At 36.6% G+C, this 21137-nt stretch overlaps 2 protein-coding genes across 2 annotated transcripts in view; both read left to right on the forward strand.

Moving 5' to 3' along the window:
* The first annotated feature begins 938 nt into the window (after window positions 1-938).
* On the forward strand, window positions 939-19277 carry ppp1r14ab (protein phosphatase 1, regulatory (inhibitor) subunit 14Ab). The gene is made up of 4 exons (XM_051861994.1): window positions 939-1227; window positions 13590-13670; window positions 13986-14018; window positions 14997-19277. Exons 1-4 carry the CDS (start codon window positions 997-999, stop codon window positions 15129-15131), a joined length of 480 nt encoding a protein of 159 aa, XP_051717954.1. The 5' UTR covers window positions 939-996; the 3' UTR covers window positions 15132-19277.
* Window positions 19278-20573: 1296 nt separating this feature from the next.
* The window catches only part of exoc3l2b (exocyst complex component 3-like 2b), a 38690-nt gene continuing 38126 nt past the window's right edge, over window positions 20574-21137 (forward strand). The window contains exon 1 of the mRNA XM_051861978.1: window positions 20574-20748. The gene's annotated coding sequence lies outside the window, so the exon portion shown is untranslated. The remainder of the gene's footprint in view (window positions 20749-21137) is intronic.

Here is a 21137-nt window from a genome sequence, read left to right on the forward strand (position 1 = left end):
GAGTGGATATGTGTTGCTAAGGACTTCATTTGGACAACTTTAAAGGCGATTTTCTCAATATTTTTTGCACCCTCAGATTCCAGATTTTCAAATAGTCGTATCTCGGCCAAATATTATTGTTCTATCTTAACAAACCATACATCAATGGGAAGCTTATTAATTCAGCTTTCAGATGACATATAAATCTCAATTTCAAAAAATTGACCCTTATGACTGGTTTTGTGGTCCAGGGTCACAAATGTGTATGGGAACCATCTGTACTTAGAAATGTGTATTGCTAAGCATCTTACTAAATGCCAGTTAGTTCACATTACCAAAGACACATTAACTGGGGTATTTGTCAGGTAAATGTCGGATGAAACGACCATTTTTTAAAAAAATAATGTAGGCATATGCATTTTAGAGTTGCTTCCCAAAAAATATATATATATATTTGCCAAGAAAATCTGTCAAATGATTGATTATTATGTAATACATCACATTAAAAGAAAGAGTAGGCCTATGTTATCTTGAAATCTGACCATGTCAAACTGTATTTCTTTTGTATATATCTTTTAATGAAGAGAAATTAAAATAAAATGCAATTTTCTCTTTTGCGATTCACAAATGCAAATGTTTTCTCTTTATGCAAATATGTTTCTGCAAAATTATAAATTTTGAAGCTGTTATATCATCAATAGCCATCAATAGATATAATATCAATATCCATTAATAAAATCAATAACAGAGATGTGGCAAGTTGTTGGTGGAAAAAAAAAAAAAAAAAACATAAACATTATGACATAACTATAAACTATTCGTTTGTTTGTTTGTTTTACACACACTATTTTCCCTAACCCTAACACTAGCACCTCCTTGCGGACTCCTGGTGGTCGCAAGACCCCGAGAGCGAGAGTAAGGCAGTAATGTGGCGGCGCTAGGACCCTGCGGACCAGCGCACTCTGGAGGTGTCGGAGGAGCGCACCTACTCCGCCAGACTCTGGAGCAATTATTTGTATGCAAGTGTCCATCCATAGGGTCACTCTGGAGATGGCTGCGAATCGGGTGGGAAGGCGTTATAACAATAAGATCCACTCACCGAGCCGAGGTACCAGCCGGGAAGCTGGACTGAGCGTGCAGAAGAGACAAGCACGAGTCACCGTAAAATATAACAGAAAGGAACTCCAAAGGCGCCTGGATGTGGAAAAGTGGATAGATTGTGGACTTGACGAGCTGTATTTGGGAAGGGTGAGTCCTCTTGTAACAGAGAATAATAATATACGAGTAAAATAAAATATCTAATGAATAAAAGACAAATTGAGTATAAAAATTATCAAATAGTATTTGTGAATATTTAATGAGCTGCCAGCAGCAAAAGGCGTTGCTGATAAATCTGTTCTTGATTGCTGATTATTTCTCTACGCTGTCAGTAAGATTGGTGTAATAATTTATTGGTAAAATGCAAGTATATTTAATAATGAAAGTTTTCTATCAGTGATCTATCAGGTTTAAAATATCACTATCCACGTGGAAATGTGCACCTATAGTCTAGGCTACGTGTCTCAATTGTGAAGCAGGTGTCACACCATTTGAATCCTGAATGGAATGTAAATTGTCTGATGGTAAAATGTGATAAAGGATTTTCAATTTCGCAAGTAAGTTTCGAAATATCGTTTGATCGAGAACCTTTTGATGTGCCAATCAATGATTATGTCGCACGTTTATTCATGAAGGGCGTGAACCTTTCCTTGGGTCATTCCACTAAACGACAGCCTTTTTTGTCCCTCATGAATATATGTGTAAATAATGACAATCTGATACCAACTTTTACTATGTGTTATTATAGTAATTTTTCTCAACAAATCCAATTACCTTTATATTATTTTTTATTTTATTTTCATCATCTTCCTCTATGTCCCCACCCCTGTGTTTCCAAACTCTCCTTATGTGTGTACATTATGTAGATAGATAGATAGATAGATAGATAGATAGATAGATAGATAGATAGATTTTCGTAATTTTTTTTTTTCAAAATTACATCCTTACAGGATGTGAACTCTATATCCTTTTTAAATAACTTTATCTTATTTTGTTAGGTGTATCAGTCAGACAGAAAATAAATATTACTAGAAATATCACCAATAAATTCTCTAAGGGTACATTAACATGACAACAATGTACTAAAATTGGAGAAGTTTTTTCTTTGTTTCTTTGCTCGCATACAGAGGACAACACACAGGTCCGCGAAAACAATTAAAAACACTGCATTAAGCTGCCAGACCAGTAGATGGCGATGCCACTTCATAAGGAAAAACTACGCGCCTATAGCCTGAACACGAAATACGTACGCGCACGACATCACAGTTTTCACAAATTTCTGTTTTTGTAGTTTACACAGAGACGATAACGGTATCATTTTCAAAAATGTGCACATTGGGGCTGTTTACACAACACCGTTTTCAACTAAAAATGGAAAACTTTTTACGCGTTTTGACCGTTTACACGACAGCTGCGTTTTGGGGGCCTGAAAACGCTAACTTTTGAAAATGGGTTTCAAAGTGTACGTTTTTGAAAATGATACTATTATCATCTCTGTGTAAACAACAAAAACACGGATCTGTGAAAATGGTGACGTTTTATTTTTTTTAAATTTTTCACTTCATCAGAATGGTACGAAACTTGGTAAAGGTTTTGGCACTTGCTATGTGAACACACACACACACAAAAAATCATGGACATGATTTGAAAAGGTTAAATGGTCCTGAAAAAAATAGTAACACTTGTGCTTTTGACCGCGTTGGAAATGATTGGGAGACGAATTTTATCTAGTGGAAACTTTTGGTACTGCGCCCAAACAAAATCTTACTGAAAGCTAATTTTTTGAGATATCAACCTCAAATTTGGAACACAACTTTTTTAGATTTATGGCTTTGATTTTCCTGCAGTTTTAGAGTAAAACTTGTAGAGTAAAATATATATTTCATATAAAAATTTAAAATAGTATTTTTATGCATTTTTCATAATAAACAAAATTTTGTAACTTTTTTAAGTTAACTTTTTTACTTTTTCTTACTTAATCTGTCAAAATTAAGTTTGTGCTCTAAAGCATTCAAAATTTATGACAGTTTAAGTTGGAAATTTCATTTTTAGGTCTATGCTCAAAAAGTGAATAAATAGATTATAACTACAGCGTAAATATAATTTAGTACCACAAAATCCCCCCAAAATACAAAATATTAAATAAAAAACATTATTCAAGTAAAATATAGTACTTGATTTAATTGAAATAAAAAACAAAATTTGTTTTGACCGACACTCAAAGAGCACCAGAGGATGAGTCTATAGGCATGCACGTTTGGCGCGAGTGCTCTGTAAAAGAATGCGTATGTGCGCAGGCGCGTAGTCTTTCTTTACAAAGTGACATCGCCAACTACTGGCCTGGCATGCATAATACAGCATTTTTAGTCATTTTCACAGACACGTGTGAATGGGGATAGTTTTGACAGCGTTGTCATATATACAAAAAAAGTTACATTTTTTTTGTCGTGTCAATGTACCCTTTTAAAAATTTTTTAGGCCCTCAAAATGCTGTTGTTGGGTAAACAAACGGCCAAAACGCATAAAAAGTTTTACGTTTTTAGTTGAAAACAGTGTTGTGTAAACAGCCCTAATAAACACATTGTAGTGTCATGACCTTGAACACAAAGATAAGAATCACTAAATAAACAAATTGTTACAGGCACTTTGACATATTTGCCTCTCTAAATGGTTTTAATAACTTGACTCAGCTGATTGCTGATGTATAGCTACATCAGGCTATTTGTCCTGTTCTCCCAGGAGGCTTAAAAAAACAAGATGTGGTCAAGACAAGTAAACATGCCTGATATGCAGAAATGCAAACAATTTATATCTAATTAGTTCACATTCCTGTGTCTTGGAGTATTTTAGGATGGAGGGGATTTTTTGTGTCAGAGTCTCCAGTTCCCATGAGCTGCAAGATCAGGGGGCTGATCTTAAATGCTTGTGGACAAGACTTGTTGGTGCACATGCTGCCTTACATGGAAAGCTCTAGGATGCCAACAGGCATCTGGGAAGCGGTAAACATTTACAGTCACTGAGCTTTGTGATGGTGGATGTGAGGAGAGAGATGATTAGGCTCTGAAAGTGGAACGTACCTGGCGTCCTGCCAGGATAAAGACAGTTATGAAATGTAGTGGAGACCAAGGGGTGTTGCAACACATTTAGTTTCAACATCTATAACTACAGTGGTTTTCTGCAATATTTCACAAACTGTATAATATATTTCCAAATTTGTCTGCTACTAATTAAAGTAGTATATTTCAATCTCTAAATATTTTTTGTCACATAAATTTGTTTTTTTTTGTTTTTTACTGCTTTTGCACTGTCAACTTTAAATTGTACACTGAAAAAAATGGCCCAAAAAATTGTGTAGGATTTAATTTGAAACAAAGTTTCACTCAGAAATTGCTAGTAAATTTCACAAAGAATTACAAAGAATTTGCAAGTAATACACTGAATGAAATTTAGAAGTAGAAATAGTATTTTTTTGTAAAACATACTCTGATAATCTTGTTTTATTCTTCAAAAATCATTGGTAACACTTTACAATAAGGTTTCATTTGTTAACATTAGTTAACATGAATTAACAACAAAAAATACTTCTAAAGCATTTATTAATCTTAGTTAATATTAATTTCAGTATTAATATCAAAAGGTTTAATATTAGTGATTGGACCTTGAATTATCAACACTATAATGTTGATTCTCTTTGAATGTGTGGTTGAGTTGTCCAGCCACTGGACGCACTTATATTATGTCAGAATATCACATGATGACTAGATGAATCTCAGCAGTCATCTATTTGTGATCTTTAAGATGTGATGTTGGTGCTAAAAAGAAACAGCCCCCACTGAGGCTGTAATCAGATCCCCCCCTTCATTTCCTGTCGGCAGCAGGCCCGACAACGTCCTGCTCTTATGGTCCTGGGATTGACTGATGGTATATTTGTCTCATGGGGTGTTTCTTATGAGTGAGGGGGATGGGGGCTGTGGAAATGAAGACCCCATATGTCACTGTATCACACAAAGAAAGCCCTCCTGCAACTGTCCTCCACCCCCCATCCCACAAAACGACTACCCGCTACCTATTGGTCCATGCACAGGGCATCACAAGCTCCGTTAAGCAAGACCATTAGCCCACAGCTCTATCAAAGCTTAATAAAAAAGCCCAGATTAGAGTCCCATAGTGGTCAGATGCATCTCTGGTTCATCTTGTCATCAAACATGGGTCAAAACAAAAGGCACAAAACTTTGTGCTACAGATGTGATATATCCAATGTGTAATCCAAAAATGAGTCGAGACCTAAAATAAGTGGCAAGTCTTATCTGATGGATATGGAAAACACAATTCTAAATGCTAAGAATAACATGCAGAAGTTTCCTGAAATATGATCATGCATGGTTGGGGTATCTAAATAAACAGGCTCATCAACTTTTAAAAGGATGGGGAAGCACTTCTCATATCTTGTTGTTGACATGGCTATGTATCCACTCATCTGTCATTTCGTAGAAGTTGGCCAAATTAGGCACATGCTAACATGCCTTGTACTTTGAGATGTAACATAAAAGAAAATACAACCCAGGCTGCATTAAAGGATTAGTTCACCCCAAAATGAAAATTCTGTCATTAATTAGGCTACTCACCCTCATGTTGCACCAAACCTGTAACACCTTTGGCCTCAAAACTGGGTCTCCGGCGTGGGAGTCGGACGCTCTACCGAGGAGGCTAAAGGCTGCAACCCCTAGCGTCAGTCGCTAGAGCATCTCTTGAGATCAGAGGAGTGAGGTTTACTTGCACAGCGACTACTAGCTGGCCTCCGTTACACGTGACTACAGTGGTTCAACCTTAATGTTATGAAGCAACGAGAATACTTTTTGTGTGCAAAAAAACAAACAAAAATAACGATTTTATTCAACAATTTCTTTTCTTCCATGTCAGTCTCCTATGCAATTGATGTAGTAAACACAGTGCAGTGCTTCCGTGTTTACGTCCGAATGGCGGTTCATTATTGGCCGGCTCCTGCGTCAGCATCACATGCATGCGTCGTGCTGCTCACGTGAACAGCGTTGGCCAATACTGAGCCGGCGTTCTGTAGTCACGTGGACTATTTTAACAATGTCTTTACTACCTTTCTGGGCCTTGAAAAGTGGTAGTTGTGTTGCAGTCTATCGGAGGCCAGATAGCTAACGGATTTAATCAAAAATATCTTAATTTGTGTTCTGAAGAAGAACGACGGACTTACGGGTTTTGAGCGACATGAGGGTGAGTAATGACAGAATTTTCATTTTTGGGTAAACTAACCCTTCAAATACTGAATATTAATGCACATTCAGTTGAGAAGTCTAGCATTAGCTGGATGATATTGTGTTATTCACAATAAAGGACAAAAACGTTTCACCTAAATGCATAAAAGGCATTTTTTATGTTTTATTGGTTCAGTTTGAGGAGTGGTAATGTATTGTTGTTAGCAGTTAAGTTCGTATGCTAGCTCCATTCCCATGGGAATGATCAGAAAGTGAATGCACCTGGATGGATTTTACCAGGGTGCTTATACAGTATTAGCATCACAAGGAGAAAAGAGCAAAACAGCAGATCCGCATTTAGAATGTTTATAAACAATATTGCATTTCAGAGTTGACCCACAGCTGAGTTCTTGTTCCTAATATGGTCAGCTAGTAAAGAGGTCACTAATAACCACAAGCTGTGACAAATCATTTATTCTGTATGTACAAATATTTAAAAAAATGTTTATTGTGAATTTTCTTTAAGAGTTCAATCAAAGGCACGTATAATGTAATTAGTTAGACTATGCCATGTCAGTCCGTGTTGCTCTCACATGCACTTTTGCCTTTAATGTGGAACAGCGTATTACATCACAGGTTATGGAGTCCTGAGGATAGATGATGCACAAACGATCTGACATTTTACTCTGGTTGGATACAGAGGGATAAAGCTGACGTGAGAGGCACTGAAATGCTAGCGCTGAGATTGTCCATAGTACTTAAGATTAGTGAATGCAGTATTATTTGCTGTTCATCGTGCAGAGATATGTCCCATTATGAAAAAGTCTGAAATGTAGAACTACATTTTTTAATTTTTTATTTAAATAAGTGCAGAATGCTATGTGTCTGCCACAATGCTATCCGCTTGTTAAATCGTGACGTAAGGAACGCCGTTTCTGTGTCCAAGCCTCGAATCGTTTCACTTGAGAATGCAATCTCGACGGCCGTTTATGAGCGCTATTTATTCATAATAAACATTTAACATTTTAAAACGTTAAACATTTAAAATACTTACAGTCTACACAACAGTCCATGCTCACAGCGTCACAGACATTAATATTTTAACGATTTATAAAAGAAAAATCACTGTCTGGCCATCTGGGATTTTGGTATGGAGATAAAGGTTATGATTATAATTTTTTGGTAGTATTACACCACATCGTGTGTGTATAGCCTATTAGCACCGTTTGTTGATTTCTTGTGGTATGAGATGGAGCATTTGGACCCGGAAGCGCGGCCGCGTGACGTCAAACATCCGAATAATGTTGTGGCTGGTTGCCAGGGCGTTGCTATGCAGTTACTAAAGTCAGTGGTTCTCCGCCTTTTTGACTCCAAGGCCCCTCATTGTCCACAACTAATTTTGAAAGCTCCTTTTCAGTTTTTTTGTGATATACTTTATAAAGGATTAAAGAGGATTTTAATTTTTTTTTTTCTCACAATTTCTACCCAATAAAATATTTTAGAGCTTGGCTAGAAAATTCATTACAAAAATGCTAATGGAGTTATAAGATTGTATTATATTACATGGTGAATTTACATTTACTTTTAATTCCAGGTCTAGAAATCATACTTTTAAAAGTCCTCACCTCCTCTGGGGGTGAATTAAAGTCTTGATTTTTAGTTGTTTTGGCTTATTTTAAATAATTTTAAGTCATGATTGAAAACCACTTCTCAAAGTTTTTTTGTTTTTGTTTTTTTTGGCATGCTGCTATGCAGTTGCTATGCTGTTCTGGTTGGTTTATATGTGTTTGCTGAGTGGACTTTGAAAAAGCTGGGAAAAACTGGGAAGTTGAAAGAGCCCACTTGCAAGTCACTATACTATGGTCTCTAGACATAGATTGGTTGCCTCCTTTAATTTAACAGATAGTTCACCCAAAAATTGAAATTCTGTCATCATTTATACACCCTCATGTTGCTACAAACCTGTATGAACTTCTTACATTTCTCTCTGGAACAAAAAAGAAGGTATTCTGAAGAATCAACTGTTTTTGTCCACAATGAAAGTCAATTGGGTCCAAAATAGCACTAGACCCTGTTGACTTTCATTGTATGGACAAAAATTGTAGCACAAACAGGACAAGTTACATGGTGAAGTGAATTATATGGGGTTATAGGTTTGTTAAAATCCCTAGTCCTTTGAATGAGCAATAATAAGGAGCATGATTGTCTTAGTAAACACCAGTGATGCATCTTGCCTCACTCGTCAGACTAGATGTTGAAAGTGGACTCGGCACATTCTTTTCTAAATGTTTGGAAATACTGATTTAGTCACATTCTGAGTCTAACATCCTAAATATAAATACTTGCACAAATACACAGGAGATGGACATTTGAATTAGGGTCACAGCTGTTAATAAGGCATGGAAACTCAGAAGAAGAAAAAAACAGCCCAACTCAAAGACAGCAGGAAGAAAAAACACACTCTTACCCATTAGCTACTGGCCTGGAATTAATAGAGACTGAATCACAGCCCGGGGAATCGGGTGATGCTAAACCAGTTGGAGTGATTGACTCAGCACTCATGCTTGCAGTAAAAGGTGAAAGAACTCATGTTTTGTCAGGAGGAAATGTTTTGAGTTTTTGGCGAATTACTACAGAGACAAGCCAAATTGTGTCACAGGCTGTATGACTAATGAGAATAGAACAGAATATTTACACATATAATACTCAAAATCATTGATTTGAAATGCATTTTCAGTTGCATTTGTAGTTTTTTCTTCAGTTTTGTGAGTTTCCAGTTTACACTAATTTCCAGTTTTCAACTGATTGTGCAAAACTTCTCTGTTTAGGAACGAATTGAAAGTTACTGAAGGATTGCTTTGTACGTTAAGCGTCTGAGGGGTTATGTTTGTTTCACAGCATTTCAGTGGCATTTGGAGTTAAAAGAAAGGTCACTGATGCCCTGGTAGGGCTTTCAGCTTGGATCCTACTCTGATTGACCTTTCGACGGTGGTGTTAGTTTCAGGATTTTGAAAGTTCTCCCACGCCAACTCTGTTCCCTGTAGTTACCCATAACCTTATCAGGAAACGCACTGGCTTGCATGACCAGCTCTTAACCTGTTGTGTGGGTGTACACTATGATGGTAATTTGGAGCTTTGGCAATAGAGGTAATGAAGTTACAATCCTTGGTGTTGTGAAGTTGGTAAGTTTAGACTGAATCCCACCATATACTGTTCTGATTTAGTTTTGGTCACACCAGGTCTCTTTAGTTTGAATTCACCCTCATGTCGTTCCAAACCTGCCTATTTTTCTTCTTTCTGTGAAACACAATATAATTGTACTGGTTGCTTTTTTTCCAAAAAATGATCCAAAAGCACTATAAACGTATCATAAAAGTGATCAATATGACTGAAATTTGGATCAATACATCAGTTCATATTGTTTAAATGCATCTAAACATTTCATTCCTACTTCTCTCACGAACATGCCAAATTGATTGTTAGTGGATTTGTAGCAAATCACCTCTTTTTTGCTTAAGATCAATATGTTTTCATTTGGTGGGTGGCAGCAGTTTTCAAGCTAGCTTTGGTAAATGATTTACTGAAAGTATTTGAAAATTGCCCTTGGCCTATTTTTTAATGCATCAAGCCACAAAAGAAAGGGAAGTGAAGATTAAATCATTCTCGAAACTCAGAGGTACACACCATAAATAATAGATTGTATTTTTTTTAGCTAACCCATTTCCTATTAGAGAAAACTATTTTTCCACTGCGGTTAAAGGGTTAGTTCACCCAAAAATGAAAATTCTGTCATTAATTACTCACCCTCAATTACCTTACACCCGTAAAAAATTCGTTAATCTTCGGAACACAAATTAATATATTTTTGATTAAATCCGATGGCTCAATGAGGCCTCCATAGCCAGCAATGACATTTCCTCTCTCAAGATACATTAATGTACTAAAAACATATTTAAATCAGTTCATGTGAGTACAGTGGTTCAATATTACTATTATAAATTGACGAGAATATTTTTGGTGCGCCAAAAAAATAAAAAAAATAACGACTTATATAGTGATGGCCGATTTCAAAACACTGCGTCAGGAAGCTTCGGAGCGTTATGAATCAGCGTGTCGAATCAGCGGTTCGGAGCGCCAAAGTCACGTGATTTTAGCAGTTTGGCGGTTTGACACGCGATCCGAATCATGATTCGATACGCTGATTCATAACGCTCCGAAGCTTCCTGAAGCAGTGTTTTGAAACCGGCCATCACTATATAAGTCGTTATTTTGTTTTTGTTTTTTGGCGATTCTGAAAGTCGATGCACAAATTCAATATGAATTATATCTCTCAAGGCAAGAACTTTGAGTATTGTGAATGAGTAGTTTGTATTATCTGTAGATGTTTTTGAGAAGGCTTTATTCCCACACAATAGATTAATGCTAAGTGACAGCTGTCTGGCCTAGATTGACAGCTGCTGAGTAGAACGGGAGACAGTACTTTGATTTTTAGCTCTGTAAGACCTAATGACTGTCTGTCTGGATCTATGCCTCCCTCTGATTTCATCACAGTGCTCTTTTAGTATGACTTCTAACGTTTAGGGAAGGCTTAGCACGAGATTCATTGATTTATGTGGTGGGCAGTCAAGTGAGAATGCATCTGAATGTGCACATCTAATGCAATTGTTTCTTTTACAAGAGCAGGTCACAATTGTGAGTTTACTTTTATTAAGCCTTGGATTAAGTCTAAGTGTAAATGTTCTGTTTACACTATTTATTAATTTATATATTATTGATGTATTCCGATTTAGCATAATTTTTAAGCATAAGTTTTAGCATAAGTTTTAACAAGAAGATAAAGATTGAGAACTAAAAATTAGAATTAAAAGAGTGACTTGTCTAAGTAGATGATGCCTGCTTGATTCAGGATAGATGTAAACTACAGTGCATGAAAAGTGATGTTTAAATGTAAAGGCCTGTTAGCACAAGGTAAATTTTTGGTGCGAAAAATTAGTGAGATAAACATTTCATTTACATTTTTCCTACATTTAGAGCAAATTAAGTGGTCACCCTCGACTGTGAGCACATGAAATTTCTTCAGACGCTGCAACGGTTGTGATATGACTTCACTCTGGCGTCTTGTCTGCATCTGAAATCGCATACTTCCATACTATATATAGTAGGCAAAAAACTGTATGTGACAAGAGTAAGAAATTCACAGTACTCATGAAAGAGTCTGCAAAAAGTACTCAGATGACCTACTACTTCTGGCAATGGACACTTTAGTTTATTATCCCATGAGGCCACTGGAAAGGATTTGTGAATGGCAGTGAACGATTCAACGGACACTGTAGGTCACATGACAATGACAACATGGCGAATGTAGTACGTCCAGATTACATTCATACTATATAGAACATACTTTTTTAGCACTCACAAAGTAAGTTCAAAATAAGTACACAAGGGAGTATGCAATTTCGGTCACAGCCCAAGTCACGCCACGGTGTATCGATCTTCTATTGGTTAAACTTCTTCACATAATAAGAATTCACATGTTAAAGTTCACCAAACTTGAACTTTGGAATGCACTGACATTCGAAACTTGCGTTTCCGGACTCCAGCCTTCGTATGCTTATGGAACGAAAAGTATAGTGTGACCGCGCCTTGAGCTTGTGTTTTCTGTCTCCAGCATATGTATGAATGGAAGTCAAAGGAATGATAAGTATAGGGCGACCTCCCCTTTAGGAATCTCAGTAGGAATCCATGCGATCAGGAGATTCAAGTGAAGGACACGTGAGCTGAAAGATTTCCCAAAACGGATTTCACATTGGATTCAAGTTTGTTCAATTTTTAACACAGAAATTCATTATGAAGTTGCTTGGTTTAGAAGTGACCTACACAATTGACAGTGGACAAACAGAATTCTGCAGAAGTTTCGCTAATGCAACTGTGCCTTAATTTGAATGAACGGCTGTTAATAAGTTAATATGTTCAGATTGACATGGACATTTGTATGCCGTCAATGGCACCGTTTTTTTTACCGAAAGGTGTTCTCTCTTTTCCATCACACTACGGTAAACACTGGCCAACCAATAAGACTTGTGCTTTTGGTCACATGCCCAGTGATGCCGCTGTTACATAAAATTTAGTGAGTCTGTCATCTTAAGGGCTGTCTCAAACACAAAATCCTTTCAATGCACTGAAATGTTTGCTCCCTAAAAAGTCCCACAATGCACTGTGAAAACCAGGAAGCATCGATGCTCACTGGATGCTTCTCATTTTTTATTTGTGCATTTAGCTCAACCCCCTTAGGATGCGAGGGAAGGATACAGGAAGCTTCCTCACTCTTCGTTCCTCGCTTCCTCGTGGTGAAATTAGAGAATTGAGATGACTTTCAAGATGGCTGAATTCGATCGGTTTCCGGGTCACGGGGTGGAGGAGCGAGGAAACGAGGAAGCATCAATTTGAGTACTGAGAAGCACCCACTATGTTCCATTAAAGGGTTAGTTCACCCCAAAAATGAAAATTCTGTCATTAATAACTCAACCTCATGTCGTTCCAAACCCGTAAGACTTTCGTTCATCTTCAGAACACAAATGAAGATCTTTTTGATGACAGAATGCTGTCAGATTTCCTTCCATTGACTGCCTTTGTAACCCCAATTTGATGCTTCAAAAACTTCATAAAGAGATCAGAAAACTAATCCAAATGAATCGAGCGGTTTAGTCCAAATTTTCTTAAGAGAATCGATCGCTTGTTATGATGAACAGATTTAATTTAGGCTTTTACCCGCATGTAAACATTGATCAGCGAACATAAGCAGAAGCTCAACCTAACCTGAATAACGCACAAGAACAAACCTCTTCTGGAAGCTCATTCTCGTCTGTTATGCACGCAGCACGTTTGAGCTTCCGGAAGAGGTTTGTTCTCACACGTAAAGCAGGATTGGTTGAGCTTCTGCTTATGTTCGCTGATCAATGTTTACATGCGAGTAAAAGCCTAAATTAAATCTGTTTGTCATAACAAGCGATAGTTACAAAGGCAGTCTATGGAAGGAAATCTGACAGCATTCTGTCATCAAAAATATCTTAATTTATGTTCTGAAGAGGAACGAAGGTCTTACGGGTTTGAAACGACATGAGGGTGAGTAATTAATGACAAAATTTTCATTTTGGGGTGAACTAACCCTAGCATGTCTGACCTTTTTTGCTCATTGGTTCGAATAGACAAATTGAATGCAAAAATCAGACTGAACATTCATATTGGTGTGAATAGGCTTTAAATGCGACTCTCTTTCTCTCCTCACAGGAAGAGGATATGCCAGAGGAAGTGAACATTGACGAGCTACTAGATCTACAGAGTGATGAAGAAAGGACACAGAAGCTTAAGGTATCTGACTCCTGAAAATACTAATGAAGAAACTCTACTGAAAAGATCAGAGTTGCTTGTCACAAGTATGTGGTGTATTTTAACTAGCTTAAAAGGAACAATTCACCCACAAATTAATCTTTAATATTCTAATTCTTCCATCTTTTGGAACAACATGAATACGAGCAAGATCTTTTTGGTCACTGAGCTCATACCAGCAGCAAGAGCAGAATCAAACCAGCATAACCCATCCTGGAATATTATGCAAATTTATTTTCAGCAGGGAAGAGATCTGTCACGCTCTTTATCAAATCTCTCAATTTCTATTTCTTACAGGATATCCTTCGTACCTGCAGTAACAACACAGAAGTAAGTTCATATGTTTTCACACAATGCGAATTAAACATGATCTCTCATTTTTAAACAAAGCTGTCCTTTTCTGCACATAGTTTTAATGATTTACCTTTAACAAAATAAGCCCCTGCAGTGTTCGACTTGTGAGTCACACTCCAGGAAATAGTGACTGACAGTGTTGATGAATAAACAAAACTCTTCACCAAAACATGTTTGTGTTTTGGGATAATCTGGGTATTATCCCATAACATGAACATGTTTTGATAAAATGAAATAATGGGAAGAAATTAAAATAATCTGTCACTATAAAACATACTATAATTAAATATTTTATGCTTTTTGCCACCAAATGATGTAGTAACAACAACTACCAGCAAGGACTAACTGGGCTATGCTAACCAGCCAAACCTTCACATCTGTACTACAAATAAGCCATCGTCCTCTGCTGCCCCCTATTGACAAAGTTGATATTGACAAGTCAATACTTTTAAAAGCTTCCAGGGGCCGTTTTTCATACATGGATTACTCAATTATCTGGATTTTACTGTTGACGATTTGACTTGATCCAGGATTGTTAGGTTTTTCGAAGCTACTTTCTTACAAGAGCACCCTATTTAACCAGGAAAATTAATAATTAAAAATAAAAATGTAATGTTTTTATATACATAATATTAATAATTTAAAATTAATTAGAAACTAGTTATAATGTTATATAGTCTATGTAGACAGAGACAATTTTTCTTATTGAGAGATTTATTCGTGAGGGAATAATTATCTTATAGTTTTATTGGAGCCTAACACACATTGCATACAGTTAGTTTGAATGCAGATGCAGATAACTAGAAAAAAAATATATATATATATAATAATGCCACGTAAAAGAAAATTGTGCAAAAAGTGGACCCCAGGTCTTATATGACATATTCCATCATGCCTTTCATTATAAAGATTCTTCTATGATGATGACGTGCTTTTCCTCCTCATCTTCATCAGGTCTTTATCACAGAATTGGTGAATAAACTTCATGGTTTGCAGAAACAAGAAGATCTCCACAACAATGGCATTGAACATCCCCAGCTTCACATCTTCCCCGACCGCGAGGGCTCTTCTGACACTGAGAGACACTGAGCACCTGCACAAACATCTACGGCTGTTCAGTCTCCTGTATCAAGGCATCAGCAGCACGTGTGTAAAATATAAACATGCTGCTGACTTCGGTTTGTAAGGTAACAAAACAAAAACCTATAAAAATATTTATGTAAAAAAAAAAAACTTTGAGTAAAACTGACCACAGCATGGACCCATTACAAGTTGTACAAGCCTATTTGTTAATTTGAAGAACAATTTCTACCTGAGCCCTTAAAATTACATTCATTGGTATAACCCAATATAGTCAGTGTTATTCTGTAATATTAAATAATTTTTTTGACTTTAATAAAAACAGTTAATTTAGTGAATTTATTTTGGTTACCTGAGAAAACATTTTTTTTTTTACAGTACATAATATACTTTTTAAATAGTTTTTCCCTAGAAATATTGACCCATTTGAAGGATTTTTCTAAAGAAATATTTCTTGGTTTTTAGATTATATTGATTTGGTTGATTTTCCACTGATGGACCAAAGATTTTTGTCAGGATGCTTTTTAGATTTTAAATCAGTTATAGTAATTCCTTGTTGTGTTGTTTATATCTGTGAATTAGATTTTGTAGGATTAAATTATTTTTCAGAATATCAGTGATGAATTTATAATGCTTGATTAAAACTGACAGCTTATGCTTATGCCCAGTTTGTGACAAAACCATGAGGTATTGTTAATATGTTTGCTGCTACTATATTAACTACTCAAGCTGATCAAATTTACTCCACATTTTGAAGAAAGTTTTTCTCTTCCAGCTCTGTATTTAGTTTGTATAATACACCACTATGTTTGTTTGTACAGTGAAAGAGTGCCAGAAATTTCTCTTATGTTTTTAATATAGCCTACTGTTTTAAGTTTCACTTGCTTGCAGTTAAAGGGATAGTTCACCCAAAAATGATTTACTCACCCTCAAGCCATCCTAGGTGTATATGACTATCTTCTTTCAGACAAATACAATCAGAGATATATTTAAAAATATCCTTGCTCTCCAAAGATTTATAATGGTAGTGAATGGGGGGGCGAGATTTTGAAGCCCAAAATAAATGCATTCATCCATCATAAAAATAATCCATATGGCTCCAGGGGGTTAATAAAGGCCTTCTGAAAAGAAGCGATGGATTTTTGTAAGAAAAATATCCATATTTAAAACTTTATAAAGTAAAATAACTAGCTTTTGGCATCGATTTGCGGCGGAAGAGTGAACTCAGACCCAATGCATGACGCAATAGATCATCAATATCGAAAATCCTGCAAAGTTTTTTATATATATATATTTTTTTTAAATGTATGTACATTTATAACACTATATTTAGTATTATATTACATTTGCATTAAATTACAAAAAACTAGTTAACGCTGCTGTGAGGGTGTTTCTAATGCAGCAGCTATGGAAGTGACGGGAGTGATCTTTCTCTTTTCTGACTGCCGTTATCAATCGTTCTCTATTTTTTTTCCTTTTTGAAACTTGTGAAAACACCATTATAGAATTTTTCTTTTGCTATTTGCGCAAATGGAAACACACACACAAAAAATATATTTAATGTAGTCTCTCATTCACTGCTATAAAAGTTTACCAAACTATGACGACTTCCGCTTCTGAGAAACACGGAAATGTGAAAAGGGTCTATGACGAACTCGGAAGCGCAGAGGAGAGAGCAAAACAAAACACCGGTCACGAATTAGAAGTCTAAGGCCCCGTTTACACTTGCGTTTTTGTTTTAAAACGGTGTTTTAAAATGAAACCGATCCTCGTCTACACTAGCGTTTCCACAGCGTTTCAGAAACGATCTCCGTCTACACTACACGGCCGAAACGCTTGTCACATGACCATTCATGCACACTGGGCATGCGCATACAAATGTAAACAGTTGGCTCTTGCGCATGTAGGTAGCTGTAGTACTAAAAAAAATGCTAGTTTAACCAAAGACTATAGAATAACACAAGACGCGTCACTCATATTGTTTTGAATGGGAGAAAGTGCCACGCGCAATATGGCGGAATAAGTCCTGCCTTCTAAATAAGAGCCAATCGCCGATTGGTAAAGTCATCGCGTCACTGCAGCAGCCGTTAGAAGCTCCGGTTCCTATAGAAACAGTCAGATGCGCGCCTCCGAAATGAGACACGAGACACGCGCACTTTAGGACTGTTTACACGGTCGTCATGGATACGCAGAGTGAACATGGGCAGCCACGCCATCATTTTCAAAAGTGTCTGTTTTGATCCATTTATACTGAAATGCAGTCCCGGCGTTTTCAAACTAAAATGGGCTCTGCAGCGTTTTCGAAACAGGCGTAACCATAGCAAAACTTATGCATTTTAAAACGAAAATGCACTAGTGTAAACGGGGCCTAAAACGATAAATTTTAAAGAGAAATGTCAGAGGATTTCAATATAAGAGAAGAGGAGCTTCAGTTTGTTGCCCAGACCTATTTGTTTTATCGCGAGAGGGGTTACTCATTTGGCACAATGCGACTTGCGCAGTATGCATACGGTCGTCTGGCGGAAGCTAGTTATTTAGATTACAAAGTTTTAGATATGGATATTTTTCTTACAAAAACCCATCACTTCACTTCAGAAGGCCTTTATTAACCCCCTGGAGCCGTATGGATTATATTTATGATGGATGAATGCAATTATTTTGGGCTTTAAAACAGGCCCCGTTATAAATCTTTGGAGAGGATATTTTTAAATATATCTCCGATTATGTTCGTCTGAAAGAAGATAGTCATATACACCTAGGATGGCTTGATGGTGAGTAAATCATGGGATAATTTTCATTTTTGGGTAAACTATCCCTTTAAAGGTGCAATATGTAAGAATTTTGCAGTAAAATATCCAAAAACCACTAGGCCAGTGTTATATATTTAGTTCACTTGAGTATTTACAATATCCCAAATGTTTCCAACTATTTGTGATTCGTGAGAAAATTGCAATTTTAACCAAGGCTCCGGGACATGTGAGGAGTCGCCTGTCAATTGCGTCATACCCGCGTTAACCCTTGGCCTCGTCTGCCTCGGTTTCCGGTTTTATTTTGTATAAACCATTGAAACACCAAAGACGCTTTAATATATTATACGTTTTAATAGACAAGGGAACAACTGTTTTGATATATTTATAGACAGAAAACTAATTGTTGTTATATAGCTCAACACGTTTAGTCTTATTGTTTAAATCTAATTTTCTTGATTTTTTTGCGAGTACCATGCTTTACCATGCCTCAGAGGAAAACACTATTTTGTCAAGTAGCTAACATAGCATAATCAGATGCAGCTTTATTTATAGTAAAATACAGAATTTTCTTCATCATACAATATGTTTTAAAATTATTTGCATGCCATTTATCAACACAAGCCATCCAGCATTTAATATGATATACTAAAATCGATCTAGCTTACTGCAGTGTGTAACAGTGTCTCACAGCAGCCGCCTCTCTCTATGGCTCTGCGCCGAGCGAACGCACAGGGTAACTTTATAACATTTTCAACACACTCAAATGTATCTAATATGATAAACAGAACTGCGTTACCTCATACTCATGACTGGAAAAGCGGAAGCCGCGCCGGCGACTGTGGCATAATAAAAGTTTCGCTTCTCGTGAGGCGTGTGTTGCGCAGTCGCTCCAGCGGCCTCGTTCAGCTCCCACAACATTCGGTCCTGCTCTGCTTCATACTACAATAACGTTAATAATTGCATCCATGAACATGATTTCTTCCCGAGTCCTATTCCTATTCTTTTGCACCGTCCATTGAGGTGAAGACCACATGTCCCAAGATTCCGCACTCAAACTTGGCGTCATCAAGCTACGCCTTTGTTTTGAATAGGCCTCTAGCGACCTCTAGCGGACAGAATTCTTACATACTGCACCTTTAAGGGTTTTTGAAATCCACTTTTCAGTGCACATCCAATTTTAAACATTGGACAGAAATAATAAACACTTTGTTTGATGAATATTTCAATTTCTGCTGTTTGTGTTATTTTAACTTATTTTGTATCTAAAATGATATGAAATTGAGCAACAAGTAACGAATTTTAGAATCCCTTTGTTAAAACAAAAACACTCAAGCTAAGAAACAGAAATAAATCATGCTGTATATAGCCTGTTAAATCTTTGTGAAATAAAATAATAATAAATCTACTATATGTCTTCAAATAATCATTATTATTATTATGTTTAGTAAAGTACTTAATATGCATACATAGCTTATAAGGTTTTGCAACTTTAATATTGTACCTTTTAATTTCACACACATAATCCAATTTAAATAATGACAGATGTAGGAGTTTGTGAAATATTTATTAGCTCCTTGAACATTTTATTCAGGATAAATTATGATAAAATTATGGATAGATCTATCTGACAAAAGATGTTCTACTATCCTGTCAAAAGGATTAGTTGAGAGTGACAGCAGAGGGCAGCATTGAATCTGTTCATATCAAGAATCTATTTTGAGCTATTTTGGTTACACAAACTATTGTATATGTTATTATATAATGTGAATGTGCTTCACTTGACTTACAAAAAACATTTAAGATTAAAAATCAGAAGATTTAGAATTAAATAACTTCTATAAATTCAGAAGAAGCTCTTATTCAGCTTTCATAAACAACTCAATCAGCAATAATGCTTATTTAAAGATGGAAAAACATGAATGACAGGTTTAAACTCTGTACAAAGTTAATATTTTGTATTGTTTTAATGAAAAACACATGGTATATCAGAAACACACAATGTCAACAACTGTGAGGCCTGTCAACAAAGGGGAAAAAGAAACTAAAATATTGTTTTTGAGATGAAGCTGTGCGAATTCTTTCAAGCAGCAAAGTCATGCCTGTTCCCATGATGTAAACAACATAAATAGCATTCATTACCACAGTGGTGATCAAAGCCCTGTGTCTATAGATCCGTGGGTCTAATACAATGCCGAGTCTCGCTGTAAGAAAACAAACAAACTACCCCACGCAGAGACCATGCAGGTGCACTCATTGACCCTGGCACAGCAACCCGGCAAGTCTGCCCTGCTTATTTCAACCCACAGTTGGGAAAACACCTTCAGATGTGCTAGGCCTGTGAGGACGATTAGCATCAACAAACATGCTTCAGACAAAAGCCGAGCGGGACAGAGGACTCATACTCATTCAGATCCACTTCCCTCACGCAACACACCAGTGCTGACCAATCATATTAGTCATAAGCACACGTATCCATACCAGTCAATAAAGAAATAAACAGAAAATCCTGATCTGCATCCATGATTCCCGGAGTAATTAGTGGAGTCATAATGCCCATGATCCCAGAGGCCCAAGAGGTGGTGGGGGAAGCTCGGAGCTGGTGGAAAGGAAAGGGGATGGCCGGCTTCCTGAGGAAAAAGCATCGTCTTTGCGCTCCAAAACAACTCAGGAAGTGACCATAGCTAGCATCGGGATTCAGACGCGCATTCAGTTGGACGACAGCACATGTATAGTTAGTTACTCTCGAGTTGGACACTTACAGTTAATCCTGACAAGCTAACACACAAATACATACACATATACTAAACCTCTGGGGCACTGGGATGTCCCTGCTCTGAGACTTTTAGGGATTTACCATCACTTCACTGCCAAACAAGGTAAGAGGAAAGTTTTTCTGGTTTGACAGGGCTTTCAGACTTTAGATTCGTTATAAAATTCCTGTTATGACAAGTGCAGGAGTGTTTAGTAGTAGAAGTAGTTTAGATGTCATTGATTGCAGATGTTTCATTGGGCAAAGAAGGTTATTCTGATGTCTTGGTGAGCTGAGTGGATGTTGTGTAGGTCTCAATGTCAATGATATATAACATTAATGACATTAAGGCTAAGTATTCTTCAGTCGCCACATTTTTTGTACTCTTCTAGCATTAATAAACTTAAAACTATAAAGCTGTATTGCGCTTCATGAAATATGAATAAGTTCTTCTTGATATATTTACCATGGTCTGTGTTGTGATTCTACATAACCATGTGTTCACATGTGTCAGTT

This window comes from Ctenopharyngodon idella, chromosome 15 (assembly GCF_019924925.1).
Source record: "Ctenopharyngodon idella isolate HZGC_01 chromosome 15, HZGC01, whole genome shotgun sequence".
NCBI classification, from domain to species: Eukaryota; Metazoa; Chordata; class Actinopteri; order Cypriniformes; family Xenocyprididae; genus Ctenopharyngodon; species Ctenopharyngodon idella.